At 34.4% G+C, this 19,838-nt stretch overlaps 2 protein-coding genes across 2 annotated transcripts in view; one reads left to right on the forward strand and one right to left on the reverse strand.

The window, feature by feature from the left end:
• Positions 1–1,110: 1,110 nt before the first annotated feature.
• Positions 1,111–16,549, reverse strand: LOC111047587 (proliferation-associated protein 2G4). Its single transcript, XM_039434126.1, has 8 exons — positions 16,119–16,549; positions 11,622–11,750; positions 11,084–11,189; positions 8,319–8,481; positions 7,132–7,353; positions 5,117–5,342; positions 3,301–3,428; positions 1,111–2,408 (listed from the first exon to the last, which is right to left on the reverse strand). The coding sequence occupies exons 1-8, from the start codon at positions 16,201–16,203 to the stop codon at positions 2,274–2,276; spliced, it is 1,194 nt and encodes a 397-aa protein (XP_039290060.1). The 5' UTR covers positions 16,204–16,549; the 3' UTR covers positions 1,111–2,273.
• Positions 16,550–16,659: 110 nt separating this feature from the next.
• Positions 16,660–19,838, forward strand: part of LOC111047588 (cytoplasmic dynein 1 intermediate chain) — a 36,918-nt gene continuing 33,739 nt past the window's right edge. Inside the window, 4 exon segments of the mRNA XM_022333380.2 lie at positions 16,660–16,917; positions 18,738–18,845; positions 19,233–19,329; positions 19,623–19,734. Coding sequence (XP_022189072.2) covers positions 18,747–18,845; positions 19,233–19,329; positions 19,623–19,734 — 308 coding nt within the window. The 5' untranslated portion in view covers positions 16,660–16,917; positions 18,738–18,746.

Here is a 19,838-nt window from a genome sequence, read left to right on the forward strand (position 1 = left end):
GCATGCATTTTATAATCCCAAATATCATACATTTAATGCCATATCTACATGTTGGCCCAGCCTGGTAATTCAACGTTGATAAATGAAGGCCAGCGCTGGCAAACCACCCATCCACAAACTGTAGCTGGCCGACATTGGCAAACATGTATGCAGCATAATATTAATTCGTTGGTATTAGAGTTGATTCTGTACCTTTTTCAGATAAACAGATAACTTTGCTGTGCCGTACCACACCAATAGGTGCTTCCAACATCTGAGTCGGGTGCTTTTCAATGTCTTATGTGTTTACTGGGCAGAAAATAATACCATTGGTTCTTACGATAGTTCACGCATTAGAAAACTGCAATTTGTAAACATTCTCAAAAGAGGAAATGGTATATGCTATCTGCTGAACAGTAGAACCTCATAAGGAAACAAGGCTTTGTAGTCACCGTCTCAACCATATTATATCCTGAAATTTGAATACCCTGACAATTCTGTATTCTAATTCTATTGCAACTCAGAGGATACTGTGAATCCATAACACTCTATCCGAGCTAGGTATATTACTGACTTTCTTTATAGAAAAAATGCAATAGCATTTATTCTCAACTCAATGAAACATCATCTCTTACAATCCTGATTAGTTTTAAACAATAATTTGATGAATAGCTTTCCTTTGTGAATAACAATTGTGAACATATCAAAAGAACTGCAATTTTAAATTTGGTTTTAGATTTAGTAGTAAAGATAAAATGTAAACTTGAATTCTGAAGCTGGCAGAATATCAGTCCTTTTCATATAGGCTATCACACTATCATGTATCATTACTCTCAATTTCATCAAATATGCAAATGGAAACACATCGCATAAAAGATTATTTCAGTTGCTCTTTACACAAGTTTGATTGATATATTATTAGAGTTTACCACTGTACTCATGAAATACTCTGGCATTCTCTTCCTTTAGGTATCGAAAACTATACAGAAATAATCATCTTCAAATAAAAGCAACAACTTTTTACAACTAATTCTAATAAAGCAACATCTTTAAAGCCTCTGGTCTGATTTCCTAAAAGCAAGCTAAGATTTGGAATTGAGGAACACTTAAAAATAAATAAAAAACCGAAAATGTTTTTCCAAACATAATTTCTTCCATTCAAAAGATACTCAATTCTATGCAGCACTATGAGCATTAATTTTACAATGTTAAAATCCAACATTTAGATTGGAGAGAAAATGTGAAAAAAACAGTAAAACCCCAATTAAGTAGTACAGTAAATTGCAATACTCTTGAAACTTATCCTACACTATTAAAATAGGTTTAAAATGAAATTATAAAAATAACTAAAATCTGATTTTGAGAGATTAAAGGCACAGGTTCGTACATTGACAATTATAAAACAATTTTATATTAATAGACTCGTTCATTAAAAGCAAATTATTGTGCAGTTTACACATGTATGCACATTTCAAAAGATTAGTGAATATGAAATGATTAGTATTTCTGAAATGACAAAAACAGGTTTCTATAAAGAAATAGATTTTCAGATTCCTCAACATTGATTATGCAGAGATACAACAAAAGTGTAACTAGAAATCAAGATTCCAAATTATAATTCTATTAATTTGGAAAAAATACTACGAGAAATAAGCAAGTTTAGAACTATTGGAAAGATCTAAGAAATTCTATATAAGCAAAAAAAAAAGATTGATTCTTCAATCAAATCTTCTAAGAATCTAGGTATCCCTTAAAGAACCCCAAAAATAAAATAAAAAGTACTCTTCCTGGAGAAGTTTGAATGGTTCAAATTTTGATTTGAACTAAACATGAATAATGATGAAAATGAATGAGTATTACCGTACAAGGAAAGTTGTTGACCGAGTCAAATTTCCAAGTGCTAGTGGTCATCAAGTGTTAGATTGAAAAGTCACTTACGCTTATTAGAAAAGTCAACGTTTATGATCTCGAACAATATCATTGTGTTATTTTCTGAGCCAAGTATTACACCATGTCTATCGCGATTAAATGGATATTATTCTAACATGGATTGAACCTTATCTTAATGGCATCTTAGAATAAACATGGAATCATGTTAATTGCTAACTGAACATCCAACAGTGCAAACCTCAAGCCTTACGTGTCTTGATTCTTGCAATTACAATCAATATCATTCGATGATAGTCTCAAAAGCTTATCACTCATATATGCTGTGTATATTTCTCTTTCAAAATGGAGCGCCCCTGATCTGACTAAAATTTCTCTCAGCTATATTCTTGTCATAAATTTGAAACTCATATTTTAACATCATTAACACGATTAGCCACATCATTGACTTCTTCATTTTTGTCATCATCGCCGGATTTATTTGTCTTCTTCTTTTTCTTTTTAGCGGATTTGGGGTTTGTTGTTGGACAGCAAAGTAGTGTCTGGAAAAAAAGATAGTGAACATTATCGAACTACATTTGAACATTTAACACCAAGTCATCATGAGTTTTTTGCTAATATGAAAGATTGTTAAAAATATTTTATATATCTGAAATATTACATTAAATATATATTTTTACTGAGTTAAAATATCACTCATAAAATGATCGTTTCATGAAATACTAACATGATCGCACAAATACTAAAATAAAAAGATGATGATTTCTTGACAAATTCCGACTGTGATATATCAACACACTATTTCGTCATTCAAAAGCAGACATGCAGTCATTTATTTGAAGTATCAATAATTTTATTTACTTACTGGAGTACTGTCGAGTTCTATAAATTCAATACAGTTGATAATGTGGAATATTCTCACAAGTATTCCAGATCTTCACAAGCAACTTGAAACTCTGGAGTTCACAGAGCTCAGAAGTACTTGCCGGTAAATAAACACTGTAAGTTGTTTACTACTTGAAATAAATAACTCCATGTTGGAATTTAAATGACAGAATAGTGTCCTAGAATTATTCATCAAATTGAATTACCTAGTTTCTTCTGCGTTTGGAAATAGATTTTCATTTGAATGTTTTCAGGAATAGTAATTTAATAATAATAGTGTAAAAATTTCAAGTTCTAGTATTACAATATTGTATTTAGATGTAATATTCCAGAATTCCATCATTCTGATAAGTATTGATCCATTGTGGGTCAATAATCAATGACATTTTTCGTATAATGTCATTACTAGAATAACAATTTAATGCTCAACAATTTAAAATTTTCAATACTACTGCGTATAGCATTTCAAAAAAACAACTATTGAATTTTGTCCAGAAAAGAGCAGATTGCTATTGTAGAAGATTCATAAGAAAATATAAAAATAGTTACCTTCATTTCCTGATTACTGACAGAATGCTCTGATTGATACAATTCTGGAGTAAAATCGAGACCGGTAATTTTGTGTGGCTTATTAGGCATTAACAGAACTGTGAACTTGAAGTGAACAACAAATTCACCTGCAAATAAAACAGAAATGTTGATTGAAACATAAATTGGTTCAAAACATACGAACGATTCAAACATAAACAAGATTGAAATAAAACATAAATATCAATTGGAGAGCTTCCAAACATGAATTTGAAGCTGTTACCTATTTCATGAAGTTCCTTTTATCTTACTTTGTAACTGAAAAAAAGCTGTGTCTGAACTCTAGCAAACTATAACTATAGCAGACTCTAGCTGTGACTGAACTCTATTCATATTAATTAATAATATGAATAGGTACTATTCAATAACATCATCTATGTAGATAGGCCTAATATGCAATACTTAGATTTTATGTCATGAATCAATATAAACGAATGAAGTAGGCTAAAAACAAGCTTGAAAATACCTTATGTGATCTAATTCAATTACAGATCTTTTACATGAAAATTACAAGTCGATTAATGTTCAATTAAGACGAGGAGGAACACCCTTAGGGTCACAACTAACGACATAAGTGTGTTGAACATGTGTGTACACACATGTTCATCATACATGTTGTGTCATCAGCGAAAGGCTTCATGAAAAGCCATAAGAATAATGCTATGACTAGGAGAATTCTTTTTAACAATATTCGCATCTTCAATTTTGATCATTTCTTGACAAATTTTCATCGTAGGAAAAAGAACACAAAAAAGTTTCAAAGTTTTAAACGTATTATATTAAAGTTTTGAAAAAATAAAGGGTACTGCATTTTTATATTGTTTTTATTAAAAAAGAACACATACACAGTGAACATGATAAACAGTATTGAATGAAAGTGGATTTTACTGTTTCTTAATTCAATAATTTCTAGAATCACAATGAAAATTTTCATCTAGGGAACAAGCTAAGGAATCTGATTACGAATATTTTCAAATCGGCTACAAATTTGTCATTTGAAATGAATCAGTTGTACACCACGAGCAGTTTCATATCAAGCTAATGCAACAAATTATGTAACAATTTAAAATTCAATAGTACAATATTACAAATAACAGATTAATAAATGTGAATAACAAAATGTGATGACACATTATCATGCATGTCAAATGAATGGAGCGTTGAATAGCTCAATAAGAGAAAAGCTTTAAAATTATTACCTCATCTAAAGCACTAAACACTTTCAACTAATGCCACTGCATTTATTCATTTATGAAATCGAAGAATCGAAGTTCGATAGGCGGTATAAGATTGGCGAAACTTCTTTTAGAGCGTTTCAACCACTTCCAAGTATAATAATTTAGAAATTGAAATAAATTCCTAAGTGGAAAAACAAAATGGCAACTAAAAGGATAACCGCTGAGTTTTGCACACTTAAAATACGACATTTGTAGTCTCCTATCATCCAGGATCAATACCATAAAATGTTCGACACTACTTCTTATAATTAATTAGACATGACTAAAGCGAGATTATCTATAATATAATGAAGGAAAGAATCGGCTTATACATGTACGGGATAGGAAATACACGAATGACGCATCAACACGTCTGAACTACTGAACTGATTAACTTAAAGTTTTGCATAGAGGCTTGGATCCTAGATTCTTAATTTACAGAGGATGGTTATAGGCCTATTTTAAATTCTTCAAGATTTCAATTTGTCAAGTATCTAACTAGACCCTTTCGGAGCATGGGTAACCTGCTAGTCTCTTATAATTATTAGGAATACACTTACTCGGTTTTTCGTAGAGTACTTGGAACGGTTCTATGAGTTTGTATTTGACACACTCGCCAACACCCATCTTGGCTTTCGTCTCTTCTTCAAAGTTGCGCAAGTTGAAAGGCATTGTGCCGTACTTGTGGCAAACTTCCGAATAGAACATTCTAGATGCCTTCAATTTCAGTTGGTACGTTTCGTCCGTTTTCTTGTAGACGGACACTTTCGTATCGGCTTCCTTACCCTGTGAATAGATAAAAACATTGATTGCATGAAAAATTTCAAAACCAATAACTTTACCATACACATAAGTACCATAGGAAACCGTCAATGTATTCTTAGGAGGATGATTTAAACACAATCGTCAATTCCAAATAGATACCAGAGTATCTTTTGCACCATTTGAGGGTACAGTGTATCATTTACAAAAAATAACATTTGAAAAGTATGATATATTAGTGCTACAATCATTATAGGAGAATACGAAGCCAGTTATAAGTAAGATTTACTCCACGCCTCAATGAAAACAATTACTGGTTGATTCAAGGCCTTAAAAGCCTCAAAAAGTGTATAATACGGTATAAAAAATCCACAAAATTACAAGAAAAATATCTATTGAAAGAGATTTACTCAAAACCTTATGCAGAACACAGTTTGGAAGATTTTTTTTTATTTTTAAAGCTGCGTTTTCGTTTATGCGTAAATGCCGTCGTCGACCACGACAGGGTGAGGATCTCAGATTGGATAGATTTCAATTTGTCTAAATAGCCTAAAAGATAATGGTCAATTATGTTTTAATGGGAGAGTTTGAGTTTATACTTTTAAATGGCAATATGTTGATATTATTAGAAATGTTTGATTCTTGAATAATAAACACAGATAATGAATAGGTATTTGATCAGCTGTTTTAGCACACTTGAAATTTGGACAATATGAATGTCAACAATGCTTGTCATCGTCGACTGCGGAAATTTACGCACAAACGAAAATGCACCTTAAAGCAACTTGTCAGCTTTCGTCTTGTTAGTTAAAAAATATTCGAAGTTGAACGTTACAAGCTGCATCTTCCTCATCAAGTTCAATTTCCACTACTAAATAGATATAAATACAAGAATAAATAAATGGAGTAGAGCTTAAAAGATTCGCAGCTCACAAGACTTACAAACCGTGAGTTGATCTGGAGTAACCAACTAATAATGAGGTGTACAGTGTCTCAATAAAGTTTTGTAACTTCATACGACTATTGAGAAGAATATTTCGTGAGAAAATTGATGAGGAATGAATAACTTATCACTCACCACTCCTTCTCCTGTGCTGACCAAGACATCCATCGCATAAACCTCGTGTACGGCAAACTCGTGTTTTTCGTGTTCTTTCTTCTGCGCTTCGGTCGGGTTCTGAATGATAGTCTTCTCGCCGTCAATTTTGAATTGTTTTAGCTGATGACTCAACATACCCTCGACCGGCTTGCATTTGAAGTCGTCGCAAACGCTTTGAACTGCGTTAGTTATCGAGTAGGCCTGCAACAAAACGTAAATATGTGTTTTTACTTTAGCATTGTGGAATAAAAAAAATAAGATAAGATTAAGTAAAATTTGACACCGTTATCACGGAAAATGACTAGGTATTTGATCAGCTGTTTTAGCACACTTGAAATTTGGACAATATGAATGTCAACAATGCTTGTCATCGTCGACTGCGGAAATTTACGCACAAACGAAAATGCACCTTAAAGCAACTTGTCAGCTTTCGTCTTGTTAGTTAAAAAATATTCGAAGTTGAACGTTACAAGCTGCATCTTCCTCATCAAGTTCAATTTCCACTACTAAATAGATATAAATACAAGAATAAATAAATTGGAGTAGAGCTTAAAAGATTCGCAGCTCACAAGACTTACAAACCGTGAGTTGATCTGGAGTAACCAACTAATAATGAGGTGTACAGTGTCTCAATAAAGTTTTGTAACTTCATACGACTATTGAGAAGAATATTTCGTGAGAAAATTGATGAGGAATGAATAACTTATCACTCACCACTCCTTCTCCTGTGCTGACCAAGACATCCATCGCATAAACCTCGTGTACGGCAAACTCGTGTTTTTCGTGTTCTTTCTTCTGCGCTTCGGTCGGGTTCTGAATGATAGTCTTCTCGCCGTCAATTTTGAATTGTTTTAGCTGATGACTCAACATACCCTCGACCGGCTTGCATTTGAAGTCGTCGCAAACGCTTTGAACTGCGTTAGTTATCGAGTAGGCCTGCAACAAAACGTAAATATGTGTTTTTACTTTAGCATTGTGGAATAAAAAAAATAAGATAAGATTAAGTAAAATTTGACACCGTTATCACGGAAAATGACTCAGTAGTGGTTGCATCGATAAAGTTTTAGATTCAATTACTGCAGGTTTAAATCAGATAATTTGGAAACATGTGGCACTGTACTCGGCAAAGAAAAATATAGTGAGGTCCACGTTATAATGGCAGTATTTGATTGACATTAGTGTTGCTGTCATTGTATTATTATTTGACAAAGCAGATAGCGCTATCCTTTTCTAACTCTGCAACGTTGCCGGATCATTACAAATCGTTTCAGGATCGTTTCAACATAATACAAATATAATTAATTACCAAAATATTCAATCCCAATAATGAAAATTGAACCGCGAAATGATATTCTCCAGGGTATAGACGTATTGTATCGCATGGCGTATTGTCACCATATAAAATCCCAGAGGCTAAAATGGATCGGGCACCTATAGTGAGGTCCACGTTATAATGACAGTATTTGATCAACTTTGGTTTTGCTATCCTTGTCTATCATTCGACAAAGCCCGTGGTACTATCCTTTTCTAGGTCCACAACGGTGCCAATTATGTTTTTGACGATGTAGAAATATGATTAATTAATGCAGAGAATCGGCATCGCTATTCTTCTATCTTCATCCACTGTCATTATAACGTGGACCTCACTATATCATTACCACTCACTTTATAACGTGAATTTCACTATATTGATACAATCATTGACCTGAGTCCTTCAGGTCTTCAAGCTGTTTTTCTCTTCTATAACTTAATAAAATAGTTTATAACTACTGTGATTCATTTGGTCTTCAAGCTGTTTTTCTCTTCTACCAATTTAATCAACAACAACCAATGAACCGTGAGTCCTTAGTCTTCAAGCCATTTTCCTCTTCTACTAGCTTAATTAGCTTGCGATAACTTACTTCATTGCCAGGCTTAAGAAGTTTGAGCGCCGCTTGTGCTGCGTAGTGAGCTGCCAACATGGCATCCGCCTTCCTGCCAGTCACCTTCTTATCGGCCGAAGCACCAATGATCTTCGTGTGAGCTACCACCGCTATGAATCCATCCACGTGAGCACCGAGGTCACTGCAAATTCAAACAACATTTCAAACCAAGCACTTCTAGTGGACGTTTTCACACCGACCGATGGTCGGCCGACACTAAGAGAACAATCTGAGACACTGAGAATCAGCCAATCAGAGAACAATATTATTGTAAAACGATATTAGCCTATGAGTGTCGGCCGTTATTCGGCAAGAGTGAAAACGGCCAATCAAAGATTAAAAGAAGACAAATGCACGTCGAATGAATGAATGATTTTATTTATTTGCCAAAAACAAAATATGATATATCTTTACATAGATAAAATTATGCCACTGCACTAGACTAAAGCACACATACTTGAATAAGATTGCAGGAGCTGCTTAATGCTTATTTATTATATTAGAAATAATTTTATTAAACATCATAACATTAGGGCTATAAAAAAGGCAATAATATACTTGTTTATAAAATTAGAGATAATAATAAGGAATAACGATTGTACGACAGGTCTATGATTGTAGTTAAATACAAATTATTGAAGACAGTCTATGATTGTTTGAGAACATAAATCCATTGTAAAGCCTTTGAAATTCCAAAGGAATTTCAATGCGGGCATCATGTTAACTATTTCGTAGTTGTGAAGGTGATTTTGCGGTAGGTATCCATACTGAATGGAATGACTAAAATAAAAGACGGTATCTCGATTTTTAATAAATCTGTGGTTGGACAATATCTAGTCTTTTTATTCGGCATTGTGTTCGTTCCCTTGATACTGTCAATGTTTAATAGTTTCCTGTATCGGCTCTTAATTGTATTGATGAAAGAATAAAAGTTCGATTCTTTCACAAATACCGGTATTCAACAATAATTTGCAACATATTGCAACTAAATACAATCTACATAAACTATTAAAAGTGGAATATTTTAATAGGTTACAATTTATGGAATTTAAAAGCCTGTTGTCCACCCCCTACACACAGACCTGTAGTCTAGTAGGGGGTTTCCTTAAATATTCTATTTGAATTTTCAACTCTAATTTTTCATGTAACACTCTAGGTAATAAAGTGATCTGATATGTTGTTTCCATGAGTTTAAATAAACTAATGATTCTACGTAATTTTACGTAGCATTTACATGATTGATTCGTAGTTTTAGTGCGTAAAAGATCTTCTCAATAGATGATGATAAGTAAAGAATCTATAACCACTGATTTTTCATTTCTCAACTTCAAAGAACTAATCGACTGATTGAAATATTCAACTGCATAGATTAGTAGGTACCTATTCTACATCTCTGAGAACAATTTAAAGTACTGTTCTCGCTCCATGTCAATAACATTCAGTCAATAAAACTGTGTCAACATGTAACTGTAATAAAAAATTCAATGATTTCCATCAGTAACGGCAGAAGAAGAAGAGGAAGAAGAAGAATCTCATTCGTTCAAAAGCTAGCACATTAATGTTAAGGCAGGAATCACACAGCATCAACGTACATGGTTAAGATAAGCCGCGTGTAAAAAATAAAAAATCAATTATCGAATAATTAGCAATACTGAACTTCTATGATTATTGCCAACTCTCTCGTTATTGATAACTGATGTTACATTGTATTCATTTATCAACAGTAGGTCAGTTTTAATGGCAAATTGCTTCATGAGTTCAACGAGCTAGACGCAAGATATTGAAGTAAGGTGTACGATCATTTCCTTCAGAAAAAACACAAGTTACCGATAAAAACTGAAAAGTTGAATAATCTAATAAATTTTCAGCAATTTCTAATTATTTATTTTATTAACTTCATCAATACAATTAAAAAACATATTGCAATAACTGGAAGAGAGCAAAAGCCTATAATTTATATAAAAATTATTGGTTTTTGTTTCAATTGAAGATTTGAGTGCATGTTATTTCAGTCGAGCATCATCTATTCTGAATGAGAATAGAAACGTTGAAATACTCTGGGAATTAGCGAGAACAGAAAACGTTTCTAAAAATAGTTTCTCCTCCGATACATGCACTTGGAAAACAGTTTAGTCGTGGACCTGATTTTTGTATAATATTATTTTCATACTTGAAAACCTGAAAATTTCAAGACCTTTCTAGTCAGCGCAGGATTTTCTCGAATGAATGAATTATTGAATAATTTGTGTGGTTAGACTATGATTCTATGTGGAAACTTTAATATAGGCTAGTGACTGTAGTAAGACTCAGTCATCTATAATCTAAACAAAATTAGTTTTGGCTTGGAGGGATATGCGAAACAGATAAAAGTAGGGATACAACGGCGGCGATGTTGCCGTTCTAAAGCGGCCAGCGTTCTCTAGTGAGTGATCAAGTGCTCATGATACACATACGAAGCACAGAGTCGACTGAGTCTAATCGACAAATTGGCAACTGCGCTTCTACCTATGACTCTATTCATCACTGTAATTGGCTGATCTCCCTTCATTCCTCTGCTCCGGAAATCCATCTAAGTCAAATCTAATATTGTATGGACTAGGCTAAATAAAGTCACCTAGAATTATTTCAAGATTAAATAATACTGATTCACTGACTGGATGAGATTTCGATTGATGACCAGCTGTTTCTAATTTACTAATAACAAAGTGACGGACGGTAAAAATATGTAATAAAACTTGACTTACACTTTGACTACGTCGTCTTCTTTTATGACATAGTCCGCTTGGGATCGGAGGGGTGAATAATGACAGATACAGTTATTAACCGATACACACGTTGGGAAAGCAATTCCTGTAAAATAAAAAGAAACAAGTATATTAATGACAAAGGCCCAAGAATGAAGATATTACGAATGTTGTATGCTCTATGAGCATTGACACACCCAAAACAAATATAATTATGAGCTCTCCAGCTAATATCAACCATAATTTATTTATTTATCGATCCAATTATAAGACTCATGAAAATGATTAATAATAATTTCTTTGATTTCCAATGAATTGCAACCAGATGAGTTTATAGACAAAACATATACATAATTATTATAATATAAATTATAAGAGATTGGGAGACGAACAACAAACACAGCCCAAAACTGTTCTTTCCCCTATTTTGATACTTATGAGGGTATAGCTACAAGGGCAATTTGATAAATCGAAGCATTGAACCTCAACTTAAAAGTGAAATTTGATTATACAACTGAACAGAAATTGCTATGATTACCTTTCTTCAGTTCTTTTTCACGCTTGAAGACTTTTCCCGTTTCTTCGAGTAGTAGATCATCACCAAATAGACAAATCTCTTTCACGGAAGCACCAACTTCACATTTTTCAAGAACCTTCACTAGAACACCTGAAAAATAAACAAAAATGCATTAAATGAAATAATTCAAAGTGATTAGCAATAATAGTCTATTGAAATTTTCAACTATTTGACCAATTATACATACTGAAGGAATTAGTGGAGGTGATTGGATTATGTTTAAATTTTAAAAAAGTAATACAATAAATCTATTTCAAAAATGTCAAGGTTGAATGAAATAGGAATACGATTTATGTTCGTATTAATACTGATGCTGTACCATGAAGTATTTGCCAGCCACATTCAGTATGTTACCTTGATATGGGGGAATTTGGAACATGTAAGAGCAGACTCCTGTTCCATAAAAAGGTACTCATGGTAATGACATGCCCAATACATAAGTATGATGCACACTGACAGTCCATATTCCAGCTATTGAGCATCCATACAGTCCATGGCCTAAAATCATTTCACTTATATGGGTTACTTGATTCAAATAAAAACAATAAAAAAGTTTTAGTATCCTTTTATTAAAAAGGTTAAAATATTTTAAAGTTTTAATAAAAGGGCACCATAGAAATTTTCATATTGTTTTTATCTTTTAGTCAATGGCCTGTACATACTGTCATTCTACATGTCAGGAAGAACAACTGTACATTTACCAGAAGAGAGGAAGTGGCTTCTTCAAGTCTGATTAGTCTTATGGCCTTCTTGCAATCTGAGCGCAAGTGTATATATAAATAATTATTTATCCTCATATTAATTACCAGACTTCATGTAATACCTAAGCTGATAACCAGACTGATAGCTTCATCTGCCATATAATTGATGGATGAAAATTTGACTGTCCTAGCATTAGGCTCAATTTACTCGTAAACGGTGCGTCTGACGGGAAAATATAACTGAACAAAATGTGTTTAGAATTGTGTTCTACATCTGGTAAGGTCAATCATCCTTATTATTAATTTTTTTCTGTTTTCAACCAACTCGAAAAAAATTGTCCTAAAAATAGCAAAGACGGCGAATATCTACCGAACCGTGCGTTTGACGGGAAAATGTTACTGAACCAAAAATGCTTAGAATTCAATTCTAAATCATAACCAGTAATAAAAAATTCTTGATCCCTCCTCCCTACGCCGCGGGGGTGAAAGTTGTGCCAACTGGTGCTCTGTAGGTGACAAGTAGTCGGGGTGACACCTTGACGCCAGCGTGAGCCATCCCCGTTTACTTGTCTCCTTTCTAAGGAGGTGACAACTAGTCGAGGGGACACCCTGACGCGAGGGTGCGAGGTGTCAAGTAGTCGGGGGGACAACTTGACGGCAATGGTATATTTTTACGAGGGTACAAGTAGTCGCCTATGGCCAAAATGACCAGGTGTCAAGTAGTCGGGGTGACAACTGGACAGCTACCCTCAAGAGTGAAGGACAGTTTTCCAGTGTTTGCTGTACAAATGTTCAACTGCCTGTCAAACTCGGTTAGGGCACGCACAATCAATGTATTCAAGAACTCATTCTCTAGGAAGGAGATGAAGTTTCTATCGTTAAGAAAATTATTTTGATGAAAACTTTGCTGGGCTGAGATCCAGCCTAGAGTTTAGGAACTATGTTTAATTACTTCACACGATTTTTTCAAAACCTGGCCTTAATCACGAAATTATCAAGGTAACGGCCATGATAGTCGATTACACTGTTTAGTCAGCTTGCGCTACCTGGTCGTGGGTTCGAATCCCGCCGGTAGGCATGAATCATCCCATCAAATACACTGTCTCTTCATTACCCACGCTCAAGCAATAAGCTCATGTGAGCGTCATCGCTAATATAAATTAGTGTAAAACAGATTTTAATGGAATAAAAAATTTAACAAAAACAGTATCCCTTCTTGTCGTAGGAGGAGACTAAAAAGGACCCCCTTTCCAAAGCCCTTATTCTCCTATGCTTTGGAACTTTTAATTTCCAGAATGGCACTCTTTCCACTGGCTTAGCTGTGTGCCATTCTTCCTTTCTTTTTCTATCTGTCGGCCTTCCTTGGTCATATTCTTACTTCTTCTTAGGCCAACCCAAGATGTAATGTGGACCGTGCTGTTGGGTGGTGCTTTTATATGGTGTCTCTAAAGGTGCCTGCAGGATACCAGGCGCCCTCCTGTAGTATTCAGCCTTGTCTGGACATGCGGGGCTCTGTCTGGGTCGACTCTACTTCTCCAGCTGTTCGTGGGAACCACATGAACAAAAAAAAAAAAACACAAACTAAACCCCAAGGCAACTCTAGAAGTTGTCTTGCCTTCAAACCCATGGATCGGAATCTGCCCCATCAAGGCAGGTTATTCAATCTGAAATGGGTGCTTCAGGGACACAGGAGGTTCCTTTTCACTCGTATGTAGAGGCTATCAACATTCAGAAGGCTTCTACTGATCAAGACATGGATGATGTAAGCTCAATCGCACCATCCCAACTGGAGAGGGAGGATGAGCTTCTCAGAAGTCCAGAAAAGCAAGAATCCGCAGAGATGCCTAAGGATGCAATAGAGCAGCCGAGCAGTTTGCGGGTGAAGATACTATACCTCGCCACTGCTCAAAGAAGGGCGACCATTCAGGCAAAACTTCTTGAGAGGTGGAACTTTTGACCCTGCAAAGTTTCTGAGAAGCAAAAAGAAAAAACCACTCCAGGCACAAATGTGGATCAAGAGGCTGAGTCATGGGTGGCCAGGCGACCTAGAGGCAATTTGACGACCCCTCCCTCAGCGGAACTCACGTAGGTCACGAGGACCAATCAGTCTGAAGAGACTACCAAGCATATCATACTAGATTGCGAGAGACTAGGGGCAAAGAGAAGAGCTTTTTAGCTGCAAGTAACCAGGTGATGAATGCCTTCTTTCAGAGTGTGATGGCCTATGGCATCACCTTGTGGGGTGGTGCCTCTGAGGTAAAAGTACTGCTGGTGCAGAAGAAGGCCATCCGGATTCTTTGTGGGGCAGAATTTTTAGCGCATTGTAAGCCTCTTTTTGTGAGTGAAAAGATTCTCACTGTATTCAATTTTTACATTTACAGGTCAGCTATAAAGGCATTCCACAGTGTCCATACTTTGCCTACCAGGGGTGATGTGCATGATCATGGCACCAGAGGCAGGCTGAGGCTGGACCTGCCATATTGTAGATTGGGGAGGACCCAGAGCAGCCTTGAAGAGGAGACTGAGATCTTTCCTTCAGGAGAACCCCTTCTATTCTATGAGGGAGTTCTATGATTGTGATCCTCAGACTGTAAGTAGATACTTCTTGCATTAGTCTTGCTGCCTCTTCTGCTTGCTGCTTTTAGTGTTTGATGTGTATTTTTGTTCTTGACCTGTTTTATGACAGTTTTTTATGTTTTTGACTTGTTCACTTGTGGCCATACTTATGACCACGCCATGAACAGAAACTCTTTACTATTATTATTATTAATGGGATTTTAGTAGGCTAAAGGGAAAAACTACTGATTCTTGTAAAGGACACAGGTATTGTTTGGCTAAATAATGCACTTGGGACACTCAATAAGATCCGGTTGACGTGTTAAGTTCTTTGAACCTTTGGATACTTCAATCCGTCCCTTCAAACATAACATAACTCGGTCAAGTCTTATTACCGACACATGTCTGAATGTCTCTGAGCTATTAAAAAAAATTGCCAATAATAATAATAGCCTCACCTATATTATTGTTATACTCATAATGCCTCAATAACAGAATGTAATGTTATAAACGGTTTTAGAAATTATTTACATCTATAAATTGCAAATGCACACACTTTTACATAAACTTAAAATGACGTTGATTACACTAATACGGTTTTTTCATCAAGTGGAGTGTTAACATCAAATGTACAAGTAACTGGGTAAATTAATACAACTGAAGACAATTCAGCAATGTCTGAAAAATATACTGTAGGCTACGGTAAGTTAATGACAAAAGGTGCAATATACCATTGTCTTTGGTTATAGTTAGCACAATCTGAGGTGCAAAGATAAGTTTTTTATTTGTTTCGGTAAGATAGTGAACTGGTAATACAATAACCACATTTATTCGGTGGGAAAAGTAGTATAATACCAATGCTAAATCATTTCAAATAGCCAAGTCGTTGGTTAGGTATTAACTTCCTAGATCTCAAGTTACACAAAACTGAACCGTAACCTACAAGTTTACAACTCATAGCAGGAAGTTTGATTGCCAAGAAATGAAATTTTGTTTTTGAAATGGTAATAATGGATGTTGTTGCTGATATAATACCAAAAATTGTTTATTAATTGAAAGTGTCCACATGGCATTTGAGGATAATGAAATGAAGACCATATGGAGGTTAGCTTGCACGTTACACAGAGTATGTTGTTAAGTAAGCAACAAACGACAAATCAAGTAAAACTATTCAATAGATATTTTTCTTTCAAAAACTTACGGTTAACAATTTCACCAGCCATTTTATACTTGGTAACAACCAAGTCTTCTGCAATGGTTTTCTCATTTTCGTCTTTGTCAGCCATTTTACAGTATTACATCTACACTACAACGATCACACAGATTCACATCCGCAGCCGCACGTCTGCACAACTTGTGTACATGAGCAAGTTCATCTTCAGAGCCACTTTTATCACGTGATAAAGAGAGCGGGAAGAACACGTTTGCAATAGAATATTAATTATTTATAAATATAATCAATTTTATAGAATGAAATATTCCAATAATTTCATTTTCACAAATTTGTGACTGAAACAAGAATTTACACACATTCCATAACATCACATAGTATAATATCCAACGTTATCAATATGTTTAAGCTATTTTTATATCATCCGAAGATTCGAATACTTTAATTTATGAAGAAAATATTTTGATTTATCAAAAAAATAATTTTTTATTCTATTGATTGTCCTTGAAAAGTTATATCAACAGCTGATCAATGCCGAATAGGGCGCAGCTCTACGGCAGATATCTGAATCATCAGAATCAGACTCCTTTTCTGTCTGTGTGATGTGTGTCTGATTGTGCTGTAATCCGTAATTTTAGAATTTATCTTAATATTTCAATTGTTTATCTCTTCTGTTTCTGGTTGTAATCAATGATAATGTTTCTTATCTGTACTTTTCATTCAATAAACTAATTCTAAGCAGTATTTTTCATTGAAAAGAGGAAGACCGATGGGCCTACTTGCAGTTCGACGTTGTTCCATTTGCTGTCAATAATTCCATCAATTAGGAGTAAGAAATATTTTTTTATTAGAACTTAAGTTAAAACTTCATTAGTAATGTTTGTTCGTTCATTAGGTGAGGGGACATTTATTAGTGATTACCTTATTCTGGATTTTAGCTTACAGCGTATTGACAGTTGTCACTAGCTGAATAGGATAAACAATCTGTAAATTAAATCCTCAGTTTAAATTATAATTACCTTATAAATAAAGTATTGAACCATTAAGCAATCGTTCTTAAAAAAAATACACTACTTTTTGCTATCTTAACTTAATATTGTATCAATAAAAATGTGTTTCTGTTCATGGCAAGTAGGCTAAATTTACTTAAGCTGCGATTCGAGCATTTAATTTATCACATAACATAATATAAATAGTGTTCATTTAGAATAACTGCTATGTTTTAAATAAAAATATCCTTGTACCTGATTGCATGATTAAGTTTTGTCATAGAGAAACGATGGCATAATTTGCTAATGCTATCATTTCTCTATGGTTAAATTTGTTTTACCATCCATATGATAACATTAGAAGCCCAGCTCTGTTTTCATGATATTTAATCCTTGTTTAACTGAAATACATAATTTTTGTCATATTAAGAAGAAACAACACTCACACCGACTTTTTTCTGTAGTTAGACTTTCAGATAAGTTTTCTACATCAAACAGTATGGTGTCATTTGCATAAATTATAAGCATCCAACTTAATCACCCACTTCCGATAGATGGTTGTTCTACATGATAATGAAGACATGAAGAGTAGGGCTCTATGTATGGCTAGAATAGAATAGATATCATTTAGAATAGATTTATCCCAGATAAACTGCCAAGCCACGTTCTGAAAAATTTAACTAATGTATTAACTTAAAATTTAACTAATAAGTATTAATGGAACCTCAGTAACCACAGAGCTACAATTTGGACAAAATAACCTGTTGGTCACCAGTTTCAAATGCCCAGCTAAAATCAAAATATCTCAGACCTACAAATGCATTTTTCTCGAAAGCTCTCAAGAACAATAAACACCATAGTTTTCCCACTACTTGGGTTATGTTTCTGCCAGCTTTAAAGCCACACTGAATATCTGGATAAAGATAGAACACAATTTTTAACTCCGCATCTTCATTAAGACTAGTTAGGAGCTTAACATATTAAAAATCCTCATCCCTTACCCCTGTGCTAAAGGTGGAATACCGCCAACCTACCTCCAAACACTGTTTTTAATGATGCACTAAAATATTATTGATGAATCTGTTTGAATGCAAGCATTCAGGCAGATGGTCAGAGGTTGAAGGATTGTAGGGATGATACTCTTGATCAGATGCTCGGACATACAAATACTTTACTTTTTTAATTTTCCAGCTTGCCAATAATCTCAAACACCTCTTCACATAACACTGGGCGAAGAGAAGAAACTGCAACAATTCCTGAGTAATTTTATGTATTTATTTATTCAGATGAAAATACAATTCAGGTAAAAACAACCGGCATTTGCCCAAAACTGCTTCAAACCTTAATTTGGAATACACAGTCTAAAGGTTATTCTACTTACGTAACTTAAATGATAATTCGTACACAATTTTGGGTCCAAAAAATGTATCTACTAGAATTTTGAAAGTAATATTGTTGTAGTTATCCATACTGAACAAAAATACTAGATATTTTCACATCTGTGATAGGACAATATCTGGTCTTTTCATTTAAACTTTATCAAGCTAGGGCATATCATTCAGGATATCATTCATCATCAGGTTTCAATATACACAAATATTTCAGGATGTTATGAAGTACATATAACAATATAATGATCATATAATTTTATTTCTTACAGACTACAAAAATGGCTGATCGAAAAGCTGAACTCGAAAAGAAGAAAGCTAAGCTCCAAGCTATAAGAGAGGAAAAAGAACGTCGAAGAAGAGAAAAAGAGCAGAAAGATGTAAGTCATGTTTTCATCAATGTTTTCGAATTATCTCTCTTTAAAATAAAAATTCGGAAATAGAATAGTGAAGACTATAAGCCTGCTTTCCTTTACCGATCATTTCATAATTACGTGTTTAATCATTAAGTTATTGATTAAATGAATGAAATCTGTTTTTCGTACAAAAAACCATTGTAGGGTGGTTCTTAATTCGAAGTTGAGTGTTGTAGTAAAGAAAATCCTATTCCAGATTGAAACTCAGAGTTTCTCTACTTCACTCAACAAATTTTTTTGCTTCATGTTAAAGTGCCAGGTATATCGAGCGAATTTTGCATTGAAAATCAATAATAATATAACATATTTGTGAAATTTAGATCTGATAAATATTTTTGTATCAATTTTTAGGCCGAAGAAGCAGCCCAGAGGACTGCCCCGGCAGACAAGGACACGAGAAAGGAGCTTGATGAAATGCTTTCATCTCTTGGCGTAGCGCCTGTTGCTGGTAACTAATTTTGTCTTTCATCAACTTGACTAGCGTTTGCAAGCCGATTACTGACGACTATTTTCCATTATTACTGTTTTGGCCGGGTGAAGTGTAAGAATGACACATTATGAGAGACTACCAGCGTCACATAGCTTTACCAAAAACAACTACTAGGACTATCGGCTAGAGTTAACAGTGAAATTTGGAACACAAAAGTGTTTTATTATCATGGCATATCCTCTTATGCTATCTTTTCTCTATGTTATTAGTACTTCATCTATAATTAATTACGTTCATTACATTTTTTCCAGATGTTTTGTCAAGTTTGTCGAGTGTGACATCCGCGGGAACACCAGAACAGAGCTCAACAGCCACTCCGGACACCAGTCTTCAGCCAAATGCCTCCCCTGTATTTGTTACCAGGTTGGTTCATTTTATTTCGAATGTCCCATTGAAAAATAGTATGTTCTTTATGACTTGTGTCAGAGAACTATTTATCTGCTAACAGTAAATTATTATTATTATTA

Source organism: Nilaparvata lugens, chromosome 8 (assembly GCF_014356525.2).
Source record: "Nilaparvata lugens isolate BPH chromosome 8, ASM1435652v1, whole genome shotgun sequence".
NCBI classification, from domain to species: domain Eukaryota; kingdom Metazoa; phylum Arthropoda; class Insecta; order Hemiptera; family Delphacidae; genus Nilaparvata; species Nilaparvata lugens.

Bases quoted from the DNA above. Each gene is read 5' to 3' on its own strand.
- LOC111047587 (XM_039434126.1), bottom strand. From the start codon at position 16,203: ATGGCTGACAAAGACGAAAATGAGAAAACCATTGCAGAAGACTTGGTT. The intron at 5,343-7,131 runs GTGAGTGATAAG...ATCTATTCACAG, and splicing joins TCAGCACAGGAGAAGGAGTG to GGTAAGGAAGCCGATACGAA. The intron at 3,429-5,116 runs GTAAGTGTATTC...TTTTATTTGCAG, and splicing joins AGTACTCTACGAAAAACCGA to GTGAATTTGTTGTTCACTTC.